This window comes from Apus apus, chromosome 25 (assembly GCF_020740795.1).
Source record: "Apus apus isolate bApuApu2 chromosome 25, bApuApu2.pri.cur, whole genome shotgun sequence".
NCBI lineage: Eukaryota > Metazoa > Chordata > Aves > Apodiformes > Apodidae > Apus > Apus apus.
This window is the reverse complement of record NC_067306.1, coordinates 5,383,199-5,404,431: the sequence shown is the minus strand read 5'-3', so window position 1 is coordinate 5,404,431 and position 21,233 is coordinate 5,383,199. Positions and strand designations below refer to the sequence as shown.

Below are 21,233 nucleotides of genomic sequence, written 5' to 3'. Positions count from 1 at the left end.
GCCCTACAGCCAGTCTCCCACTGGCCCTTTGCCCTCTGCTCCCACAGCCCCAACTCATCCCCTAAACCCCTGAGGAAGACAGCAGGAAACCAGAGTCGAGAGCTGATCTTCTGGCATTTGGCCCAGGGCAAGAGCAGATCCCACAGGGTGAGGCTGGGACTTACCTGGGGCTGCACCCACCTGCTCAATGGAGCTTTTTAAGGATCTGGCCAGATCCACCCAGTTGATGCAGCTATTAACTAATACAACTTCATGTCCCAGAACAAGCCCAGAGCATCTCTCTGGGCACAGGGTATGGGCCAGGAGAGCTGCTGCACCAGCTCTGAGCATCACCGAGGGATGAGGAGACAGAAGCCATGGCAAGAAGAAACTTCTGTCCAAGACTTCTTGTCAGCCTTCCCTCACCAGACAGGCTTGATCCCTTCATCCAGCAAAGGAGAGGCAAGGGCAGATGGGGAAGGGAGACCTTCATCCCACAGCACAATCCCAGGCAGACCCTTTCCTTCCCACAGGATTTCTGGAGTTGCCAGCAGCTGATCCATAAAGAGACTCCACACCACTGGCAGGGGTTTGGGCCCTGGGTGTAGCCACACGCATCCCATGACCCATCTCAGCACAAGAGAAGCACTTGTCCTTCCACCTGCCCCCCAGGACACATCCCTCTCCCTGCCCCTCGTTTTGGGCCCATGTTGATGGCACATTGACCTTTGAAAGCCAATCAATACTGTCCTGGTGGGCTCCTCCACAGGTGGTGAGGACCAAGAACCACATTCTGATAGCACACAATCACAGAATGGTCAGGGGTTGCAATGGACCTCTGGAGACCACCAAGTCCAACCCCCTGCTAGAACAGGGTCATCTACAGTAGCTCACACAGGAACATGTCCAGGTAGGGTGGGAATGTCTCCAGGGATGGAGACTCCACCACCTCCCTGGGCAGCCTGTCCCAGGGCTCTGCCACCCTCACAGCAAAGAAGTTTGTCCTCATGCTTAGGTTGACCCTCCTGGGCTCCAGTTTGTGCCCATTGCCCCTTGTCCTGTCCCTGGGCACCACTGGCAAGAGTCTGGCCCCATCCTCCTGCCACCCCCTGGAGATATTGATCAGCACTGAGCAGATCCCCCCTCAGCCTCCTCCTCTCCAGGCTCAACAGCCCCAGCTCTCCCAGCCTTTCCTCACAGCCAGATGCTCCAGCCCCCTCAGCATCTCAGTGCCCTGGGCTGGACTCTCTCCAGCAGCTCCTTGTCCTTCTGGAACTGGGCAGCCCAGAACTGGGCCCAGTTCTCCAGCTGGGGCCTCCCCAGGGCAGAGCAGAGGGGCAGGAGAACCTCCCTGACCTGCTGGCCACGCTCTTCTTGATGCCCCCAGGATGGCATTGGCCTTCTTGGCCACAGGGGCACATTGTTGCCTCATGGTCAGCTTCTCATGCATCAGTGATGGAACAGAAATCTGGCTGAACCCCTGAAGTTGTGACAACCCCTCCCAGGGAGCACAGAACATGGCTCTGTCCCTCAGACCTGTGGCTGGAGAACCAGGGCAGAATCCTCAGCCCCTCCTCTGCAAAGCACCATGAGGAGCTCCCGCAGCCCTGGAAGGGTCAAGATCCCAGGAGAGTTCCAAACCCTCCCTGTTCAGAAACAACCCATCCCTGAGATGCATCCTATTTAAAATTGTATCTGGAATTCAGTGTCTGGGAGGCCTCCAAGTACTTTAAACAAAATCCCATTTTATTTGTTTGTTTGTTCATTTGTTTTAATCAAGAAAAGGTATTTAATAATAAATAGAACATTTATTGCCTTGTAATTATTTTCCTGTAGCCAGGTATTCTAGCACTGAATGGAAGATCTTTTTCCATCAATCTGCTGTATCCAAAGTTTTGTATAAAGGTGTAGAGGTCGATTTTGTTTGTTTTATTTTATATTCAGAAAATTTCTCTTTTTATAAGCATTATTTATTATATAATGTATATACTTGAGTTAACTAAGATTATATATTATATAAATATATATATTTGGAGAAAAATATATTTCAACTGGCTTTTTGGTTTTTTTGGTGGTAAATCATTAAAGAGAAGGTAAAAAACCAGAAAGAAAAGCACTTCCCAGCTTGTGTGGTTTGCCTCTGAGGGTCCTTCATGTCCTGCTGAACAACAAGGTTGGGAGGTGGGTCATCATCCAGCCCCTCCTGCAGAGTGACAGTCACATCATGATGATAAAATGGAGGAGACAGAGGAATTTTCCAGCTGAATGATGGGGGTTTATTCCCCCAGTGTCATCTGCACAGACAGCACAGATTAGGTCAGTACTGGGACCAGTGCTGTTTGACATCTTTGTTGGGAGACATGGACAGTGGGATTGAGTGTCTCCTCAGCAGGTTTGCTGATGACACCAAGCTGTGTGGTGTGGTTGAGACCCAAGGGGGAAGGGATCCATCCAGAGGGACCTGGACAGGCTGGAGAGGTGGCCAGTGCCACCCTCAGGAGGTTCAACAAGGCCAAGTACAAGGTCCTGCCCCTGGGTTGGTGCAACCCCAGGCACCAATCCAGGCTGGGGGGACAATGGCTGGAGAGCAGCCCTGAGGAGAAGGGCTTGGGGGTGAGATGAGAAGCTGGACATGAGTCCTCAGTGAGCATTGGAGCCCAGAGGGGCAACCATATCCTGGGAGTCTGGATGGAATACTGCATACAGTTCTGGTGCCCTCAGCACAGGAGAGACATGGAGCTGTTGGACAGAGTTCAGAGGAGGCCACAGAGATGATCCCAGGGCTGGAGCAGCTCTGCTCTGGAGACAGGCTGGGAGAGTTGGGGTGTTCAGCCTGGAGAAGAGAAGGCTCCAGGGAGACCTTAGAGCACCTTCCAGTGCCTGAAGGGGCTCCAGGAAAGCTGGGGAAGGACTTTTAATCAGGGAACACAGTGATAGAACAAGGGGTGATGGTTTTAAACTGAGAGAGGGGAGATTGAGATTAGATTTTAGGAAGAAGTTCTTCACTCTAAGGGTGGTGAGGAACTGGGATGGGTTGCCCAGGGAGGTTGTTGATGCCCCAGCCCTGAAGGTTTTTAAGGCCAGGTTGGAGGAGGTTTTGTGCAGCCTGGTCTGCTGGGAGGGTTCCCTGCTCATGCAGGGGGGTTGGAGATGGATGATCTTTAAGGTCCCTCCAACCTGAATGATTCTGTGACTCTGATTACTGCATCAAACAGGCTTCAGACCTCAGATTCTCACCCATATCCTTGCAGGACATCACTGAGTCACTTTCTGATGGTCTGGGCAGACTCAGATCCAGACTTTCTCATTTAAAAACGTCTTCTCCTGTCCATGAACAAATTTGTGGGCATTCCTGAAACATCTCCCATACATTAATGGTACTTTGAAGTATCATTCCAACATTCCACAGCCCTGGCCTCAAATATGTGTCAAAAGGGTAAAAAACAAATGAAATGACCCCACATTCCTACACTGATCCCCCACTTACTCACAGAACAATTCCATTGTTCTTGTGGTCTTCTTGTGGAGAGCTGCTTGGAACTTGGCACTGCTCATGCAGGGATGATGCCTGGCTCCATCTCACTGAACTGTGGTGGACACCACAAGCTTCTGCCAGTGCCATCGCCTGCCAGTGGTGGCAGTGATGCCTTCAGCACTCCAGGAACACCAACGATGTTGTGCTGCCAATCCAGATAACCAGGAAGTCCAGCCTTGTGGAGTGGCTGTGAGCTTAATGGCCAGAGAAGCTGTGGCTGCCCCATCCCTGGAAGTGTTCAAGGACAGGTTGGATGGGGCTTGGAGCAACCTGGGCTGGTGGGAGGTGTCCCTGCCCCTTAGGTGATCTTGAAGGTCCCTTCCAACCCAATCTATTCTGTGATTCTATTATTATCTCTGCCCATCATTCCAAGCCTTTCTCCACCATCCCCCCAAATCCCAGCACTTTCAAATCTGTCTTTGGTTAACAACTCAATTTTAGAGACAGTTGCATTTCTGGATAAAAGCAGCATCAGGGCAAGGAAGGGGATGAAGAATTTGGCCCTTACTCTTCCAAGCCATGTAGCTCCCATCACAAAGCCACCCCTGCCCAGGCCGTGTTTTGGAGAGAAAATGTGGTGGGAAGGGGGTGTCAGGAATCATCCTCTTCTGCCACCTGCAGGAAACATCTTGGATGAAGACCTCAGAAAAGGTTGGAATGGGGGGGGGGAAATATCACACCCAACAGTTTGGCCTTGCTTTCCTACATGGCCATCTTCAAGTGTGATGCACCTAAACTCACACACATATGAATGTTCTGGGGCTTCATCAGCGCTGCAAGGTCCAGAAAACTCTAGAAAGGGCTGGACCAGAGGTCTTCTTGGCTAACTCACAGAATTGTTCACGTAGGAAGAGGCCTTTAAAGGTCATCCAGTCCAACCTCCTGCAGTGAGCAGGGACATCTTCAAATCGACCAGGTTGCTCAGAGCCCCATCCAGCCTTTGAATGGTCCCAGAGATGGGGAATCTACCACCTCTCTGGGCAACCTGTTCCAATGTCTCACTATCCTCATTGGAAACATTTTCTTCCTAATGTCTAGTCTGAATCTTCCCTTGTTCAGTGTCAAACCATCACCCATTGTCCTGTCACTACAGGCCCCACTAAAAGGTTTGTCCCTGTGTTGATTATAGGCCCCTTCAGGCACTGGAAGCTGCTCTAAGGTCTCCCTGGAGCCTTCTCCTCTCCAGGCTGAACACCCCAGCTCTCCCAGCCTGTCTCCAGAGCAGAGCTGCTCCAGCCCTCCCATCAGCTCCGTGGCCTCCTCTGGACTCACTCCAATAGGTCCATGTCTTTCTTGTGCCAAGGACTCCAGAGCTGGACAGAGTGTTCCAGGTAGGGTCTCACCAGACTACCTGTGGTGGACCTAACCTGGCTGGGGATGCATTGAATCCATCCATGCTCAGGTACACACTGTGCATCCCTCTGGCCACCAGCAGCCTGGGAACAGCTTTGCTACCTTCATGCCACACATCACCACTAGACGCACACACCTCTGTCCCACCAGCACCAAAGACACAGGTGTCCCAGATGATCACAAGTAGTTGTGCTTTTTATTGAATCCACTGAATGTGCAGTTAAACCAGATATTTATTCATCAATATAGTTCTGGACAAAGACTCAATAAAGTTTACATCATTTACTCTGAAATATAAGTTAATTTGTGCTGCTGTCACTACAACCAGCAGAGGAAAGGAACAAAGTCACAAGATCATACACAAAATGAGAGGGAATAAGAATCACTGGGATTTGCAACATCACCACAACACAACAGCACTGCCAAAGGAGAAGAAACCGGAGTGGAGTGACTGAACTCCTGCTGCTGCTGTAGGGACACCCTAAGGGCCACAGGAGCTTCACCTCTGGGCCTGGCAGGCTGTGCAGGAGCCTCCTTCCCGGGAACACCAGCTGCCTGCCCTGAGCAGCGTGCCTGGTCAAGTTGAGGAAGCTCCACTAAGATCTCCTAAATGGCTTTGATTTCACGCCCCACCAAACTGAGGTATGTTCCATGAACCTTATTAAACGTGTGGAGCCAAGAACCAGAGGGGAGGAGCCTCGTGCAGTCATGGGCAACAGCACCTCATGGAGCTGAGATGATTGCTGGGGAAAGCCCACACAGCAAAGTTTGATACATTCCTTTATTTCAGTGCAAAAACATGGCAACACTCATCTCCTGCAGCTGCAGCTTGGCCTCCTCTCTGTCTCTAAGGAGGAATTTCAACCTTTGGTAACATGGCAGAAAAACAGGACATCATGAGGGTGGCTCATCCCAAGCTGCCATCTACACCGCACACGGGAAGAGCTTTCAGGCTGGGATCAGCAGCTCTAAAACTGTTGTTCAATAAACAAGCAGCTTTGATGCCTTAAATACTGGCTTTGGAAGTTCTCTCTGCTCTGATCAAAATACTTCCCTGCCTTCTTCCAGTCCCTACTGTCACTAGCCAGGCTCTCCTGGCACCACAAAGCACCTGGGTGTTAGGAGAGCAGGTTTTAGTATCTGGGCAGTTCTGGGGCTGAATTAGAGTGGCCACTGTCTTGAGGCCATCAGCCTGGCTCCATGGTGGATGAGGCATAGACATCACAAGGAAGGTGTCCTCAGGGTGACATAGAGCAGCACTTCAGTGTGTCCTCCCCACAGACTGACAGGTTTGGGTGAAAATCAGGATTTCTTTCCTATCAGAGCAACTGGATGCTGGACACAAGTGAGCATGAGCTTCAAAACTTACAGGACATTCCCCCAAGCTACAGCCAAGTGAGAAGACAGCCTGGTCTGCACACAGCCAGAAGCACAGTGTGGTAGGAGACACTTCCACATGAATGACAGCAGGATATTCAAGACAAAGAATAAAGATAAGTGTATTGCACTAAACATGCAGATTCCACATTGGGTTCTTGGAAACGGGAGAATTTCACTTTGTCCAGTGTGCTGAACACAGAAGAGCAAAGATCCCAGTGTCTATTCTCCAGGTTGGTCTCTTTTCCAGCTGTTGATCTTGCACTTGGTCCACCTTCAGTCTAGGGGAGGAACTCTTGCAAAAGAAGCCAAATCCATCAAGAAAGCAAGCACATGTATAAAAGCATCAAGCACACACTGGAACCCACTCACATGTAGCCAGGATAGACACTGGGGTGAGCTCCCTCAGCACAGGTACTGCCCTACATGCATTAGAAAGTCATTTTCTAGGAGATGTCACTGGCCAGACTGGGCTGAACTATTCCCTGTGATACCTACAGGGGAAAGAGTAGGACATCCTTCTCTCAGACAGGAGAAATACAAGAAACCAAAGTTCCAGATTTTAGCTAAACAGCTGGACTTTAACTCTAGCAGAAACCTCTTCTGGTTTACTTAGATTACAGAAAGCTGACCTGTGATCCAATATCTGAGACTTTTAAGTCCCAGGTAAATTAAGAAAAGCAGAGAATTCAGACAAGCAGGTTCACAAGGAGCCTTCAGGACCTCCCCCCTCCCAGAACAACTGGCACAGCTGCAGAGAGACCTGATCTGACCCACAGTTGTGTAAACACAGCAAGGGCCAACAAGGAGATCACACACAGCACAGTGCAGGTTCCCCTCAAAGTGCAGGTTTCTGAGCAGATGAGAATTTTAAACAATGCTTTAAAATAAAAGTACTTACGTTCCTTCTTCTCTCAAAAGAGCCAAGAACTTTTTCACCCGATACTCAGGATCCATCTAAACAGCAAATAAACCAGATCTCCATTAATGTGATGCAACCTCCCAAGTAGCACAACAGGACAATGAGACCACAAAGGTGCAGCTGGAGGTGACTCTGTATGTTTGCTTTGCCACTGGCCTGGCCAGAGATCAGTCTCTTGTCCAGAAGTTCCTCAGCAAAGCAATGCAGATCCACACTGCACCCAAACAGGACAAGGAAAATTGGCTTCATCCTGGTTCAAACCAGGACACCCCGTGTGCTCAGAGAGCTACGAGATGGGCCAGGCTGGAAGCAGGCAGGAGCATTTCTACCAGGCTCTTGTGTTTTGATGGCAACCTGCTCACCAGCTGCATCCCACACTGCCAGCCCTGCACAAGCCAGGCCCACTCTGAGTCTGCTTCATCTCCCCCTTTCCAGAGCTGGAGCAGCAAATTAAGACAGTCCAGAGCAGAAGGGACTAAGATGAGTCCAGAGGAGGCCACAAAGATGATCAACCACCTCTCTTCCTGTTTCTGGATGTTTCCAGAATTACTGGTACTTTAAAAGGTCTGGACCACACAAAGTGTCAATGACTGACCAGTGCAGACTAAGTGGGACAGCACAATGGACTGAAAACCAGTTCAGTTGCTGGGCTCCATGGGCTGGGATCAGTGACATAAAGTCCAGCTGGGGGTCAGTCACTAGCATGATAGACCAGGCATCCATGTGGGAGCCAATATTGTTCAACCTCTTTAAGAAAACAGGCCCTGGGGACACAGTGCACCCTCAGCAGGTTTGCAGATGACACTGGGAGGTGTGACAGCTGTGCCTGATGATGGTGCTGTCCTTCCAAGACCTCAGCTGGGTGGTGGTACAGACAGACACAAATCTCATGCAGTTCAACAACCAGAAATGCAAGGTCCTACACATGGGCAGGAACAACTCCCTGCACCAGTACAGGCCTGGGGACACCTGGATGGAAAGTGACTTTGCATAAAAGCTCCTGAGCCTCCTGGAGGACAAGACTAACATGAACCAGCAATGGGCCCTTGGAGCAAAGTTGGCCAAGAGGATCCTGGGCTTCATTAGGAGGACCAGGGCTGCTAGACTGAGGGAAATTATTCTTCCCTTCCTCTCAGCACTAGTGACACCAAGCTTGGAGGACAAGAGGGACAGGGACATCTGAGAGAGACTCCAGCAATGAGTCACAAAGATGATTAAGGGTCTTGAGCACCTGTCATGCAAAGACAGGTAGTGAGAGGAAACACTGTTCAGTCTGGAGCAGAGAAGACTCAGGACTGGGGAGGGAAGGGTGACTCTTACCAACGTGTAGAAACACCTGATGGGAGGGACTAAAGCAGAGAGGGACACTCTTGGGAATGGTGCCCATCGACAGGACAGGTGCCACAGGCACAAACTGAAATGCAGCAAGTCCAACATGAGCAGGAGAGAGAGTGTGTCAGTGTGAGGGTGATCACACACTGTCAGGGACTGTCCAGTGAGGCCAAGGACTCTCCATCCTTGGAGATACTCAAGACCCAAGCAGACATGGCCCTGAGCCACCTGTTCTAGCTGATCCTGCTTGGTCAGAGGAGGGGGCTGGACTGGACAAAGATGACAAAAATGCCATGGGTGCAATTAGCAAAGTGTACCTGGTTAGGATCTTCCTGCTCTCCACAACATCCACTCAAAGAGAAGGTCATAAGCAGTCCAGCCAGAGAACCAGATCCCACCAGCATGGGGAGCTAGGTGAAGTGCTCACTTCCAAGTGCTGGACAGGAGGTTCAAAAGCGGCTGAAATCTCAAACTCAAGTTACCTGCACAGCCAAAGCAAACCCAGGAGCAAGAGCTGCCAAGGCCACACTAAAGCAAAAAGAAGTACCAGTGCACACCCAACAAGCTTCAGATGGCCCATAAAAGGAAGGGGTTTGAGGAAAAGGACAAAACACATTTGATCTTTGACCATGAGTAAAAAAGTTGTCCTGGTCTGAACATCTGAGAGGGATCCCTGGACTTCTCAGATAAGACACAACATTTCTGTAGATACTGGCAGTTCAGATGTCTACTCCTGAAAGGACTTCTTCAGGAGTTACTCAAGTAACTCACATTACTCAAGCCCACCAAGACCTCAGTCTTCACTACTCATCTATGGTCCAAACTAACAAATTATCTATGACAAAGGTAGAAGAGCTGGATAAATGAACTGCCAGAAAGTGGACTTTGCTGGCAACAGTCCCAACCCCAGACTTCATCCATTCCTGTCAGAGCTGGACAGGCCTGGTTCCCATCAAAGGTTGATGTCAAAGAGAGTGGTAACAAGTCTGCTGTCATCCCATAAGCCTACTGAAGGTCTGAACTGGACTAGGTGACATCCTGAGCTCCTTTCCAACAAGAATGGTTCTGTGATTCTAAGATCTCAAGTATTCTGCAAATCAGACGACCAATGAAAGGCAGCTGGGTGGTTAGAGGACCAGCTGCTCACCACCTCAGCACTCACACTCCCTGCAGAGGCACCACTGAGGGCCAAAGGCAACATCCCTATCAGCACAGCCAGGGCTGCCAACCCCATCAGGCTGCTGCATCACAGAGTGGGTGAGGAGTCAAGACACCTTCTGCTGAGGCCACAGAATGAGGCAATTTACTCAGTAAAGAGAAGATCCCATACCTCAGATTGACCTGAGAAACCATGAAGATGGAGCCAGGCATGGCTTCTGGCCACCAGCTGACAGGAAGAGAACGTCACAAAGAACAAAGGACCTTGTTTCTTCCAAGATTATGGATTTCATTGACTGACACAGGGGTCAAGAGGACTAGCTCCTTGCAAAGAGGACTGTCCTGTTGCCAGGACCTTGGTGAAAGTTTGGGAATGCATAGAAAAGTCATCACCATCAGGAAATAACAAAGGACCAGTCAGATAGTTCTGTTAAAATAACCCCACACGATCTGAGATGCAGATCCACAAACATTTAACTTCTTTTCATTCCTAGAAAATTCATACCCATGCCACCAGCTAAAATTAAAACCTGCCAAGGCCAATGTTCTGTTTCCCAAATCAAGATGCTGCCTCCCCACCCCTCTTCATTCAGACAGAAAAAAGTGGCCATGGAAGACACTCTGTGGGAAACTGTTCTTTTCTTCCCCACACTTCACTCATAACCTGCACTGACAGAGCTTCTACTGACATTTTTTGGGAGAACCAGCATCTGAAGACACAATATCTGCCCAAAAGACTAAAGCAAGAAGCTGAAAGGCAGCAAAGAGGCAAACTTGATCAAAACTGCAGAGACAAAACCAGAAGGCTGACCTGCCCTGGAAGGAACAGAAGATGGTGTCACTAGAGTGCAAAGGGGAAGCAGGTTCAGGAGTCTCTAGTGTTCTGTGGAAGGAGAAAAGCTGCTGTCCAAGGGGTGGAAAGTTCTCTAGAACAGCACGGAGACCAACTGGAGCACTAGCAAGACAATTATTGTTTCTTTCCAGGTATTGCAGTGTTCCCAGGACATGCCTGGGAATCCTTAGAGGAAAAGGCAATTGAAGAGTCTTCATTAATTCTTAGCCCAAAGAGAAGCAGCTATTCCAGCAAGATATCCATGCCCTTGGGTAGTGCAGTACTCCTGTAAACCTGCCAAAATCCAAACTCTTCCTATGCTCAGATACAGTGTTAAGTTTAAAATAAAACAGGCAATTTTATGTGAGGACCTTTCAAAACAAGTTCCTGTGTAGGTTGAAATACATTCCATGCAAACAGCTTAGACTCACTCAAGTTTTATTTATGCTAAGCAGAAATTACCAAATCAGGAAATGCTGGAGGTGCAAAAAAGGACTTTCTGGAAAGCTGCCTGGCTCAGTCAGGTTCCTGCTCCAAGAGGAGAGAGCCTTTGGTTTCTGGAGTGTTGCCAGCAAGGTCCAAAAGCAACAAGCCAGGCAGGTAAGAGAAGCAGGAGGAACTGGTCCCTGAGCTATGGAGAGAAGGTTCTTACAGCCAGCAGCCCAGGCAGGGTCACAGGGTCAGGGCAGGTGCTGCCAGTGTGACTTCTGACAGCACTGAGAGCTGCTCCACACCCAGCAGCCACAGAGACCTCTCAACTGAACTCTTGTGGATTCATGTGGCAGATGATGAGTGTGTCCATTCATCAAAGACTTCTTTTGAACAGGAACACAACATCACTTCGGGACACTCGGTGTATAGAAGATGACCAAAGAATGTGACAGTAAATCCCAGTAGTTGCACATGAAAGAAGGTCAGGAACAGTAATAAACATGGTTTGAGGGAAATGAACCTGCCCAAAAGTGTGGGTTTAGAAGGCTAGTAAACAAGGAAGCAAAGCAACTCAAGATAGCAGAGCAATGCAGATGTTCACAGTGCTCCAAGAAAGGACTTTGTTGTTGAGAGACTGGTACAGCAAGACTTTAGTTGGAAACAGAGAGTCATGTGAACAGCTGAAAAATCCCTACAGGCAGCAAACACTGGGTTACTAGTCTAGTAAAAAAACCCACAACAAATCAAACACAATTAGATTCAGTGACTGCAGAGAAACAAACCAGGTGCATGTTCTTTGTGAAGAATTAATTCACCATGGGATCTAATCAGCTGACTTTTGAGAAACTCCATCCAACACTTGAGTCTTGATGGAATTTCAGATTCAAATCCCCTTCTAAAAAGCTGTGGTCCAGCTCAGAAAAAAAGGAACTAGTCTTAGGCTTGTCATTTGGTGAGATCCTGCTTTCTTGTGAGTTAAGTTAGGCATCACTATAGTATTTGGGTATGAGTGTTCTGCTCAGTGAGGGCTGCGTTGCTTCCCTGGATTTATAGCAGTTCAGCAGATTGTTTCATGTAAACAATTCAGACCTTCTGGAACAGGACTTGCTCATATCTAACTGCCACATGCTATCACACAACTACCTGAATTAAGTGGGATGCCCTAAGTCATGCTGCTGCCAGCCCAGGTGGATCACCAAGCAGCTCTTATCAACAGTAGCAGCCCTTCATCTCACACTTCTTCACTGTGGCAGAAATCACAGAAACATAGAAACATAGAATCATAGAATCAAAGGGGTTGGAAGGGATCTCTGAAGATCATCAAGTCCAACCCCCCTGCTGCAGCAGGAACACCCACGGCAGATCACACATGAATGTGTCCAGGTGGGTCTTCAAAGTCTCCAGAGAAGGAGACTCCACAGCCTCTCTGGGCAGCCTGTCCCAGGGCTCTGTCACCCTCACAGGAAAGAAGTTTCTCCTCATGTTGAGGTGGAACTTCCTGTGTTGTCACTTGGTGCTGTTTTCCCTTGTCCTGGCACAGGCACCACTGAACAGAGACTGGCCCAATACTGACATCCCCCTTCAGATACTTTTAGACATTAATAAGGTCCCCTTTCAGTCTTCTCCTCTCCAGACTGAACAGCCCCAGATCTCTCAGCCTTTCCTTGTATGACAGAAGTTCCACTCCCTTCATCATCCTCATAGCCCTCTGCCACAGCTCTGCCTGTCTTCTCCCAGCCTGACTGGCCATGGACTCATCTGTAAAATGGTGGTCTTGTTAAAAAAAATAATGTCCCTGTCTGCACAGCCCAGGGCAGCATGGAGACCCCCCACCCACAGCAGGGTAGGTGTGCAGCCATGGGGCCAGGCTGTGAACTCCCAGCAGTTCCACCCATGCTCCAGACTGAGAACAGCCCATCATTCACACACCTTGAGTTTTGAAAAGAACCAACACTTAAGGTCAAAGTAGCAGAAGAAAATGTTCTGTGTCAGGAGCAGGAATCCAGTGTCAAGGCTAAGTGAAAGGGACTGCAGCAGAGCCCAGCAGGCCCTGGAGACCTGCACCCCTTAAACACATTTAATACATGTAAGCAATGACTGACTGACTTGCCTGTAGGTGTGGAATTAAAAGCCAAGGAAGAAGAGGAAAGTCATCGAGATGAATGACTTTATTCCCTGAGGTGACATCCAGTCAGAGTGTATCCCCAGTGCTGTGCAAGTTGGAACAGAATTGTGAATAGTGAACAGGGGGATTCATGACTTATTGCTGCTAAACCACATGCCTCTTAGCTTGTGCTCAGCCTCTCCCAGGAAGATCTAAGGACAGTTCACTCAGCTGCACTAAATCCACTTGATGTGAAGAGAGAGTGTGAGGGGGAAGGGGGTTGAAGTGTCAAGGGGGGAGGATTAGGGCTGCACCCTCTGCTTTCCAGCAGGCAGCCCCCGGGGAGCAGCAGCCTGGCTGCAGGCAGGGCTGCTGGCTGTGGGGAGCCAGAGGAGCTGCTACAGATTTCTACCCCCTGCAATTCTTGTCTTGAAAATGCTGGAAGTGGAAAAATCAAGAGAAGAGCAGCTGAACAGCCTGACAGATTTATCTTCTCCAGGGAAAGAGCATAGACACCTGCACAGGCTCCTTTTTCTTAAAAAAAATAAAAAATAAAAAAATTAAAAAAAAGGTAAATGCTAAGTGACTGCAGCCCTGACAGGCTGGGTGTAGAGGAGAAGCTTCACCAAAGGTAAGTTAATCCAATCCCTCCTGTTGCCAGATGCTCTTCCCTGAAGTGCAGCTCCACACAGCCTATTGGCACTTTGGGTTTTAAAGATCTCTCCACAGACCAAGACCTGGTGATTCCTTTGTTCAGAAATCCTATGAGGAGCAGCTGAGGGAGCTGGGGATGTTTGGTCTGGAGAATAGGAGGCTGACGGGAGACCTCATCACCCTCTGCAACTCCCTGAAAGGATGTTGTAAAGAGGTAGGTGCTGGTCTCACAAGTTACTGGTGATAAAACAAGAGGAAATGGCCTCAAGCTGCACCAGGGGAGGTTTACACTGAACATTAGGAAGAACTTTTTCACGGAAAGGGTTGTCAGACATTGGAATGTGCTGCCCAGGGAGGTGGTTGAGTCACCATTCCTGGGTGTGCTTAAAAGGTGTCTAGATGTGGCACTTGGGGACACAGCTCAGTGCTGGACTTGGGAGAGTGGGGTTGATGGTTGGACTTGATGATCTTGAAGATCTTTTCCAACCTAAGTGATTCCATGATTCCAAATCTTGTACTCACTGTAGCTCTTTTCTCAATGAACCCAATTCAATGGCTCTACCACACAGCTCAAGTATGAGACTGAGAAGAGGGAACCTCTGAGACTGTTCCATTTACCCCAGCCCTTCCCAGACCAGAAACATTCTTACTTGTAATGACATTTCTATCAGCATCAGCAGCTTCTTGATACCAATCCAGACAGGTTTCCCTTTGACATTCTGTGCAATGGTGCTGCGTTCCTTGTCTTTGAAGTTACCCAGGAGCTGGGGAGGGGGAAACCAACAAATTAAAAATCAAAAACAGGAGACCATCAGTAGGAAAAATGGCACCAAAGTCAGGAAAAAAGGAATGAGAAGCTAGAAAGCATAGAAGAAAAAATTGTTGCAATATATCTAGACAAGGCAAAACACATAGATTCTTTTATTCCATAAGGGTTATTTTCATAACATCTCTAATAGAACAGTCAGTGATTGGCTTTTTATGATCCATTCTAGTTTTCTCCAGATTAGAGTCTAGAAGAAGACAGTGCCTCAAGCCATGAAGTTTTCACAACTGCTGCAAGAGTTCCTGTGTCTGTCAGGCTTTGATGACATTACCACCGTGACAATTTTCCAAGTTTGCACAAAAGATTTGCCTGTTAAGTTTATTTTAACAGCCTTCAATATTCACTGTGACATAGAAGAAAAAGCCATTAAGGGCACAAATTTATAAAGAACCTGTAATCTCTTCAGCACCAAATACCTTCATTTGATGTTGTTCCAGTTACCCAGAGCTTGGCACCCTCCTGGTATATTCAGTTTAAGTGCCCTGATTATATTCATTGCCCACTTCCATGCCCTCAGAATCTTTCCATTCCACAAACTTTATCCCCGCTCTCTCATCTTGCCTTATATCATACAATAAATGTATGAAAAAGTAATTCAGAGAGGCCTTAGAACTGATATATTATGACATAATGTCAGGTGAGATAGTTCACAAACACTGAGCTACTGCAAAATCCCCCATTTACAGCCAATTTTAAGCTTGTTTGTCATCCTTGAACTTTTTCTCACCTCCAAAGCCTCCATCAGCTGCTCCCCTGTTGCAATGTTGGGCACATGAATCGTGGTGCTGAAAGCATTGAGCATTTCCATCTCCAGCAGAACATCTTTGCGACTGGTGGTTCCAATGATGAGGAGCTTGCGACCCTGCCCAGACAATGGAACAAGTGTCAAGAAGAGAAAGACAAAAAGGAACCAGCCTTGGGAAGCTTCAGCTGACTACCAATGGAAACCAGAAAATGGCCCTGTAAAACAAAATTACAGAATCACAGAGTGGTGGGGGTTGGAAGGGACCTCTAAAGATCATCTAGTCCAACCCCCTGCTAGAACAGGGTCATCTACAGTAGCTCACACAGGAACATGTCCACGTGGGTTTGGAATGTCTCCAGGGATGGAGACTCCACCACCTCCCTGGGCAGCCTGTCCCAGGGCTCTGCCACCCTCACAGCAAAGAAGTTTGTCCTCATGTTTAGGTTGACCCTCCTGGGCTCCAGTTTGTGCCCATTGCCCCTTGTCCTGTCACTGGGCACCACTGGCAAGAGTCTGGCCCCATCCTCCTGCCACCCCCTGGAGATATTGATCAGCACTGAGCAGATCCCCCCTCAGCCTCCTCCTCTCCAGGCTCAACAGCCCCAGCTCTCCCAGCCTTTCCTCACAGCCAGATGCTCCAGCCCCCTCAGCATCTCAGTGCCCTGGGCTGGACTCTCTCCAGCAGCTCCTTGTCCTTCTGGAACTGGGCAGCCCAGAACTGGGCCCAGTTCTCCAGCTGGGGCCTCCCCAGGGCAGAGCAGAGGGGCAGGAGAACCTCCCTGACCTGCTGGTCACACTCTTCTTGATGCCCCCAGGATGGCATTGGCCTTTTTGGCCACAGGGGCACATTGTTGCCTCATGGTCAGCCTGTTGGCCACCAGGACCCCCAGGTCTTTTTCCCCAGATCTGCTCTCCAGCAGGTCACCCCCTGACTTGTACTGATCCATGGGGTTGCTGTTCCCCAGATGCAAGACTCTATACTTGCTCTTGTAGAACTTCATTAGGTTTCTCCCCATCCAGCTCTCCAACCTGCCCAGGTCATTCTGGATGGCAGCACAGCACTCTGGCACATCAGCCAATCCACCCAGGTTTGTATCATCAGCAAATCTGCTGAGGGGACATTCTGTCCCTTCATCCAGGTCATCAATGAGTGTATTGACAGGACTGGACCCAGAATTAAATCGAATTAAACCTGTCAGAGGTCTGAGTAACATCACCACCAGGGTGGTCCACTGGAGATCCACAGCTCTCCTACCTTACCTGTCCCTCTAACTTCATCATACATAGCTGAATCCTCATGAAAATTGAAAACCATGAGCAAACCCCCACTCCCAGAAGCTGAATTCTTGGGAGAACAGCCTGTCTTTAGGAACCCAGTGGGCACTGGGAATTCCCTGCCAGTGCATGGCCAGTTCCAATGGTTTCCCAGCTCATGCTTGGAGAGTAGAGGATGCCCCAAGTTCCCACTGTCAGTGTGGTTGTGGAAAGGGCAGAACCATGTCTGGAGTTCAAACCAGCACTGCACACACCAATACCAAGGTGGCCTGAGCCACAACAGAGCAACAACTGGGAGTCATAGAGCACTGACTGGGACTAATAGAGCACTGACCGGGAAACTGCAGCTGCCAATAAAAATCAATCTTCATTAGTTTGTTTTGCAGCTGCCACTTCAGTGCTATTGGAATTGAACCACAACCGTGTCCAGACACAGATAAATGTAGCCTGGTGGAAGGAGCTGCTGGGATGAGCTGCTGGGATCAGTCCCTTTTCCAAGTCAGTCCGCGCAGAGCCCGGGCCTGAGGACTGGCCTGCCTGGCCAAGCACCTTCCATGGAGCAGTCAGGATTAATTTCCCAAGTGCTTTGCATTCCTTTACCATAGGATGAAAACTTGTCTAACTTAAAACATCTTTGATGAAGATGATACATCTTAGATGAAGATGATGCATCTTTGCAGCATTTGTCCCAAAGTGTCACTGCACTCACTGACTCCTTGTGTTTGAGCAGGTGACACTCTTGCTTTGGGTGATGGGCCAGGAGGAAGCCCCAGAACTGGTGAGGAATTGCAGTACTCCCAGAGCCCCAGGGCTGGAGCTTTACAGACAGGCAGTGTCAGGAACCTGTGCTGACCCTTCATCTTCTCATCACTCTCCACATCTCTGGACACACCACATTCAGCACCTCCCTCAACTCTTCAGAGGGGGAAACCCCCAGAAACCAACCAGGCAACTTCATGGGAAAAGCAGCCAATTCCTGAAGTGCCAACAGGAGCACCAGTTTAAACCTGCAGTGGGAGCAGGGAATCCATTATCACCAGCCACAACCACCTGCTGGTGGCACACAGCAAGCAGAAGGTTTGGGTGTCTCAAAGTGACTGTAGGCAGCCTTGAGAAGGGCAGAGCAGGGCCCCAGAAAGCACAGCTATGCTGTAGGTTGCTGCCTGTCCAGGGCTTTCCAATTGCATGATATTTGTTTCCTTTTTTATGGTCTTTGAGTAGCAAGGCCAGGAAAGTATCGCCTTGTGGTACAAGTTGGAGCCCAGCTGGAGCTATTCAGTAAGATCTTGCATGCAACGATGAAGAACCAATGCACTCAGTGGAAAGTAAGTGAATGGCACTTCAGAATCACAGAATCATCCTGGTTGGAAAAGACTTTGAAGATCATCAAGTCCAACCATAACCTACTTTGATCCACACTCCTACAAGGAGGAAAGCTGAGGAATTCAGAAGCCCCATTGGGTGCTTGTTTTCTGGTAAAGCATTTAACCAAGAAGAATAAATGATGCTCAGCAAACAACCAAAAGCTTTCTACCTATATGAAGACAAAATTTTAGTGGTCTTAATCTTTGGAAGAAGCTGGTAAAAGAGTTTAAACAGGGGCATGGAAGTCATATGAAATGAGCCCCCCAAGAACTCTTGAACCATCACCTGCTGGTGAGCCACAAGCATGGTACAAACACCTCTGAGATCTGCTCTAGAGTTACCACCCAAGGGCAAGGTTAAAAGTTGCCTTCAACTGGCTAAGATACTCTGGGGATAACAGCACATGTGAAAGGAGAACTGATGCATGCTTAAAATCTTCAGAACACAGAGACAGGAACAATCAGCAGATCTGATGGAGAAAATGTCACTTCGGTTCTGATGCACTTTACCTTCATGGTTGCTCCATTTCTCCTCAACATAAAGTCCTCAGTGAGTTTTTGTTAAATTCATAAGTAAGGCTGATATATTTGATATTATAGATGCTATAAAAAAGAAGTATAAGCCCAGTGAGGAGAATTTCTGCTGGCTTAGTAAAAAAATTGTAACATGTCATACATTTCTTGCCATGCACCTTCCAACAGGTTTCTGGTGATCCAGGAAAGGTGTTGGGGGACAAGGGCAGAGAAAAACAGACTTTGGAACAGAACTGAGAGCTCCAAAACATGCACCAACCCTTCTTACAAGCACAAAGCACCACCAAGACCCATCTGCTTCCCAAGGTACAGCAATTCTTTAAACAAATTGTTTATTACTGTATGGAACTCCCCAAATCCAGGACAGCCTGGGGAAGGGGTTGTGTTAATAAGGGTTTCCCCATCAAGTATGAGCATTTTAGGAGGGAAAACCCCACTCAATTGCAGCCAGCTAGGCAGAACCTGCTCCCACAGCCCAGCCACCAGCGTGGGCACAGCAGGTAGGACATCAGTGCCTTGAAGGATGATGCTACCTGAGCAGCTTCTGCACTGATGAAGTCCAAGCCTGATTATAACAGAAATGGAGTCTAATTGGGGGTTTTGTCAGAGACTAAAAGATCTCCGAAGGAAAGAAAGTCAGCAGCACAGAAATGTAATTAGTGAGGTGAGCTTTACCTCCTCTAACTTCAGATATGATCTCATTCTCCCCATTTCCTCCCTAGTTAATCACAATATAGAATCGTCAAGGTTGGAAAAGACCTTCAAGATCATCAAGCCCAACCACCTACCCTACAACCCCCAACCACTAAACCATCTCCTGAAACACCACGTCTGCCTGTTTGATGAACATCTCCAGGGATGGTGCCTCCCCCACCTCCCTGGGCAGCCTCTTCCAAGGCCTCACCACTCTTTCTGGGAAGAAATTGTTCCTAATATCCTGCCTGAACCTCTCCTGGTTCAACTTGACCCCATCTCCTCTTGTCCTATCACTGGTCACCAGGGAGAAGAGCCCAACACCCACCTCACCACAACCTCCTCTCAGGGAGCTGTAGAGAGCAATGAGGTCTCCCCTCAGCCTCCGCTTCTCCGAATGCAGCCCAGATGACACGTACCCCCTCCTAGAGAAGCTGCCTACACTCTGGGCTCATACACCAAACTATTTTCTAAACAACTGGTTCTGTGTGGAAAACCAAACCACTGACAGTCCCATTTAGTCAGAGTCCCCAAACTTGCTGTAAATCAGGCCAGCAGAGAATTACTACACACAGAAAAATGACTCTAAACGACTTATTACCATTTAGAAAAGCCACTGGAATTGGTTATTGTGGCAGGTTCTGTGAAAATGCCAGTTCATGCTAAACCTTATGCTAAATGCCAACACTCAGACATTTTTAGACTAGGAAAAGAGTAAAAAAAAAAAAGCCACTCCTGTCCTGCAGGAATGAAGGGTGCTCCCACTTCCCAGACACTGCAATCCTGGCCATTAAATATCATTTCAAATACAGCACTGAACTGGAGAACTCAGAGGAATGCCATGGGGATGAGCAGAACCATGGAATAACTTCCCTTAATAGTCCCTTGGTAAATTGATGAGGCATAAACAGAAAGGTCTGCAAAATCCTAGAGGAGATGAGGGGGCAAGTTGCTGCTTCTGACAAGAGTGAGGGGGCAGTGAGTGGTGGGGAGCACCACATGGAATGATCAAGCATCACTTTCAAACTGCACAAAAGGATGTTTGCTTTCAGCAGGCAGCTCAGCTGAACCACAAGCAAGCACCACACTAAGAATGGCAACAGCTTAACAACCAACAGGACTAGTTAACAGAGGTCAGACCCACCAGCAACTTTTAGCTCTCTCTGTCAGGATCCACACTCCATGTAGCGGGACACTCCACGTCAATACATCTGCCTCAGTTTCCCTCTATGATTCAACTGCTTTTTGTGTCTCAGGTTTGCAGGCTCAGGTCTGGAGTGGAAAGGTTCCCATGAGAAGGGAAAGGCCCAGCAAGCTCTGAGCTGGTAACAACCTTGGAAGGTACAAACAGAGGCCAAGCTGGTGTTCATGACACCAGCTGCTCTCCGGTGTTGAAGAACACGGAGCTCAGCCCAGCCACAACTAGGCCTGAAATGGAGATAAAGTGAGAATGAACAGATAAACAAAAGAGTTTGCTTGGTGAGAACAGGGTCTTTGTGGGGTTTTCTATTGTTTTCCTTCTATTCTCCAATGAAGGATGTTGGAGGTCTGGCTAATGGTCAAATGACAGCAGTCAATCCACTTCATTCTATAAAAGCCTGGTCCCACCTTTGATCGGGGGAATTCCTGTACACTTTCCCAGGAGCTGCTGGACCTTCTCCTCTCCAGTGGGGACACCTGCCAGAGACACTGATTCTGGAGAATTAAAACTCATCCAGGGACACCAGCTGAGGCAGGCAGAGGGTGAGAAATATTAACTCCCTTATTGTCTTTATTAGCAAACTTAATGTTAAGTAATCTCCATCATTAAGCTTAAAGATTATAGAATCATTTAAGATTGATAATTAATGTTGTAGGCCTTGTATAAAACTTGATAATAACTAAGTAAGATTTCATTATTAAGATTCCTTTTTGCCTTCAAACTTCAACTTCTGTTCCAATCTCCCAATTTCCCCACAATGTGACTGTGCTTGTGCCTCTACTTGAAGGAGTTAAGACCCCAACATTATAGGCAATAAACCCCAATCTCTGCAGATCCGTCTCATCTGCTGTCCCGTCCAGGACACTCCAGACCCCAAACCACTGATGATGGCTGAAACCTCCTCAGAGCAGAAGGCT

The 21,233-nt window shown here is 48.4% G+C and overlaps 1 protein-coding gene across 2 annotated transcripts in view; it reads right to left on the bottom strand.

Moving 5' to 3' along the window:
* Positions 1-5,034: 5,034 nt before the first annotated feature.
* Positions 5,035-21,233, bottom strand: part of NSF (N-ethylmaleimide sensitive factor, vesicle fusing ATPase) — an 88,154-nt gene continuing 71,955 nt past the window's right edge. The window contains exons 18-21 of one of the 2 annotated variants that reach the window (XM_051640367.1): positions 15,232-15,366; positions 14,329-14,442; positions 7,146-7,201; positions 5,035-6,738 (exon numbers count right to left, since the gene is read on the bottom strand). In XM_051640367.1, the coding sequence (XP_051496327.1) occupies positions 6,723-6,738; positions 7,146-7,201; positions 14,329-14,442; positions 15,232-15,366 (321 nt within the window). In that variant the 3' untranslated portion in view covers positions 5,035-6,722. The remainder of the gene's footprint in view (positions 6,739-7,145; positions 7,202-14,328; positions 14,443-15,231; positions 15,367-21,233) is intronic. The other variant, XM_051640366.1, reaches the window with a different exon arrangement.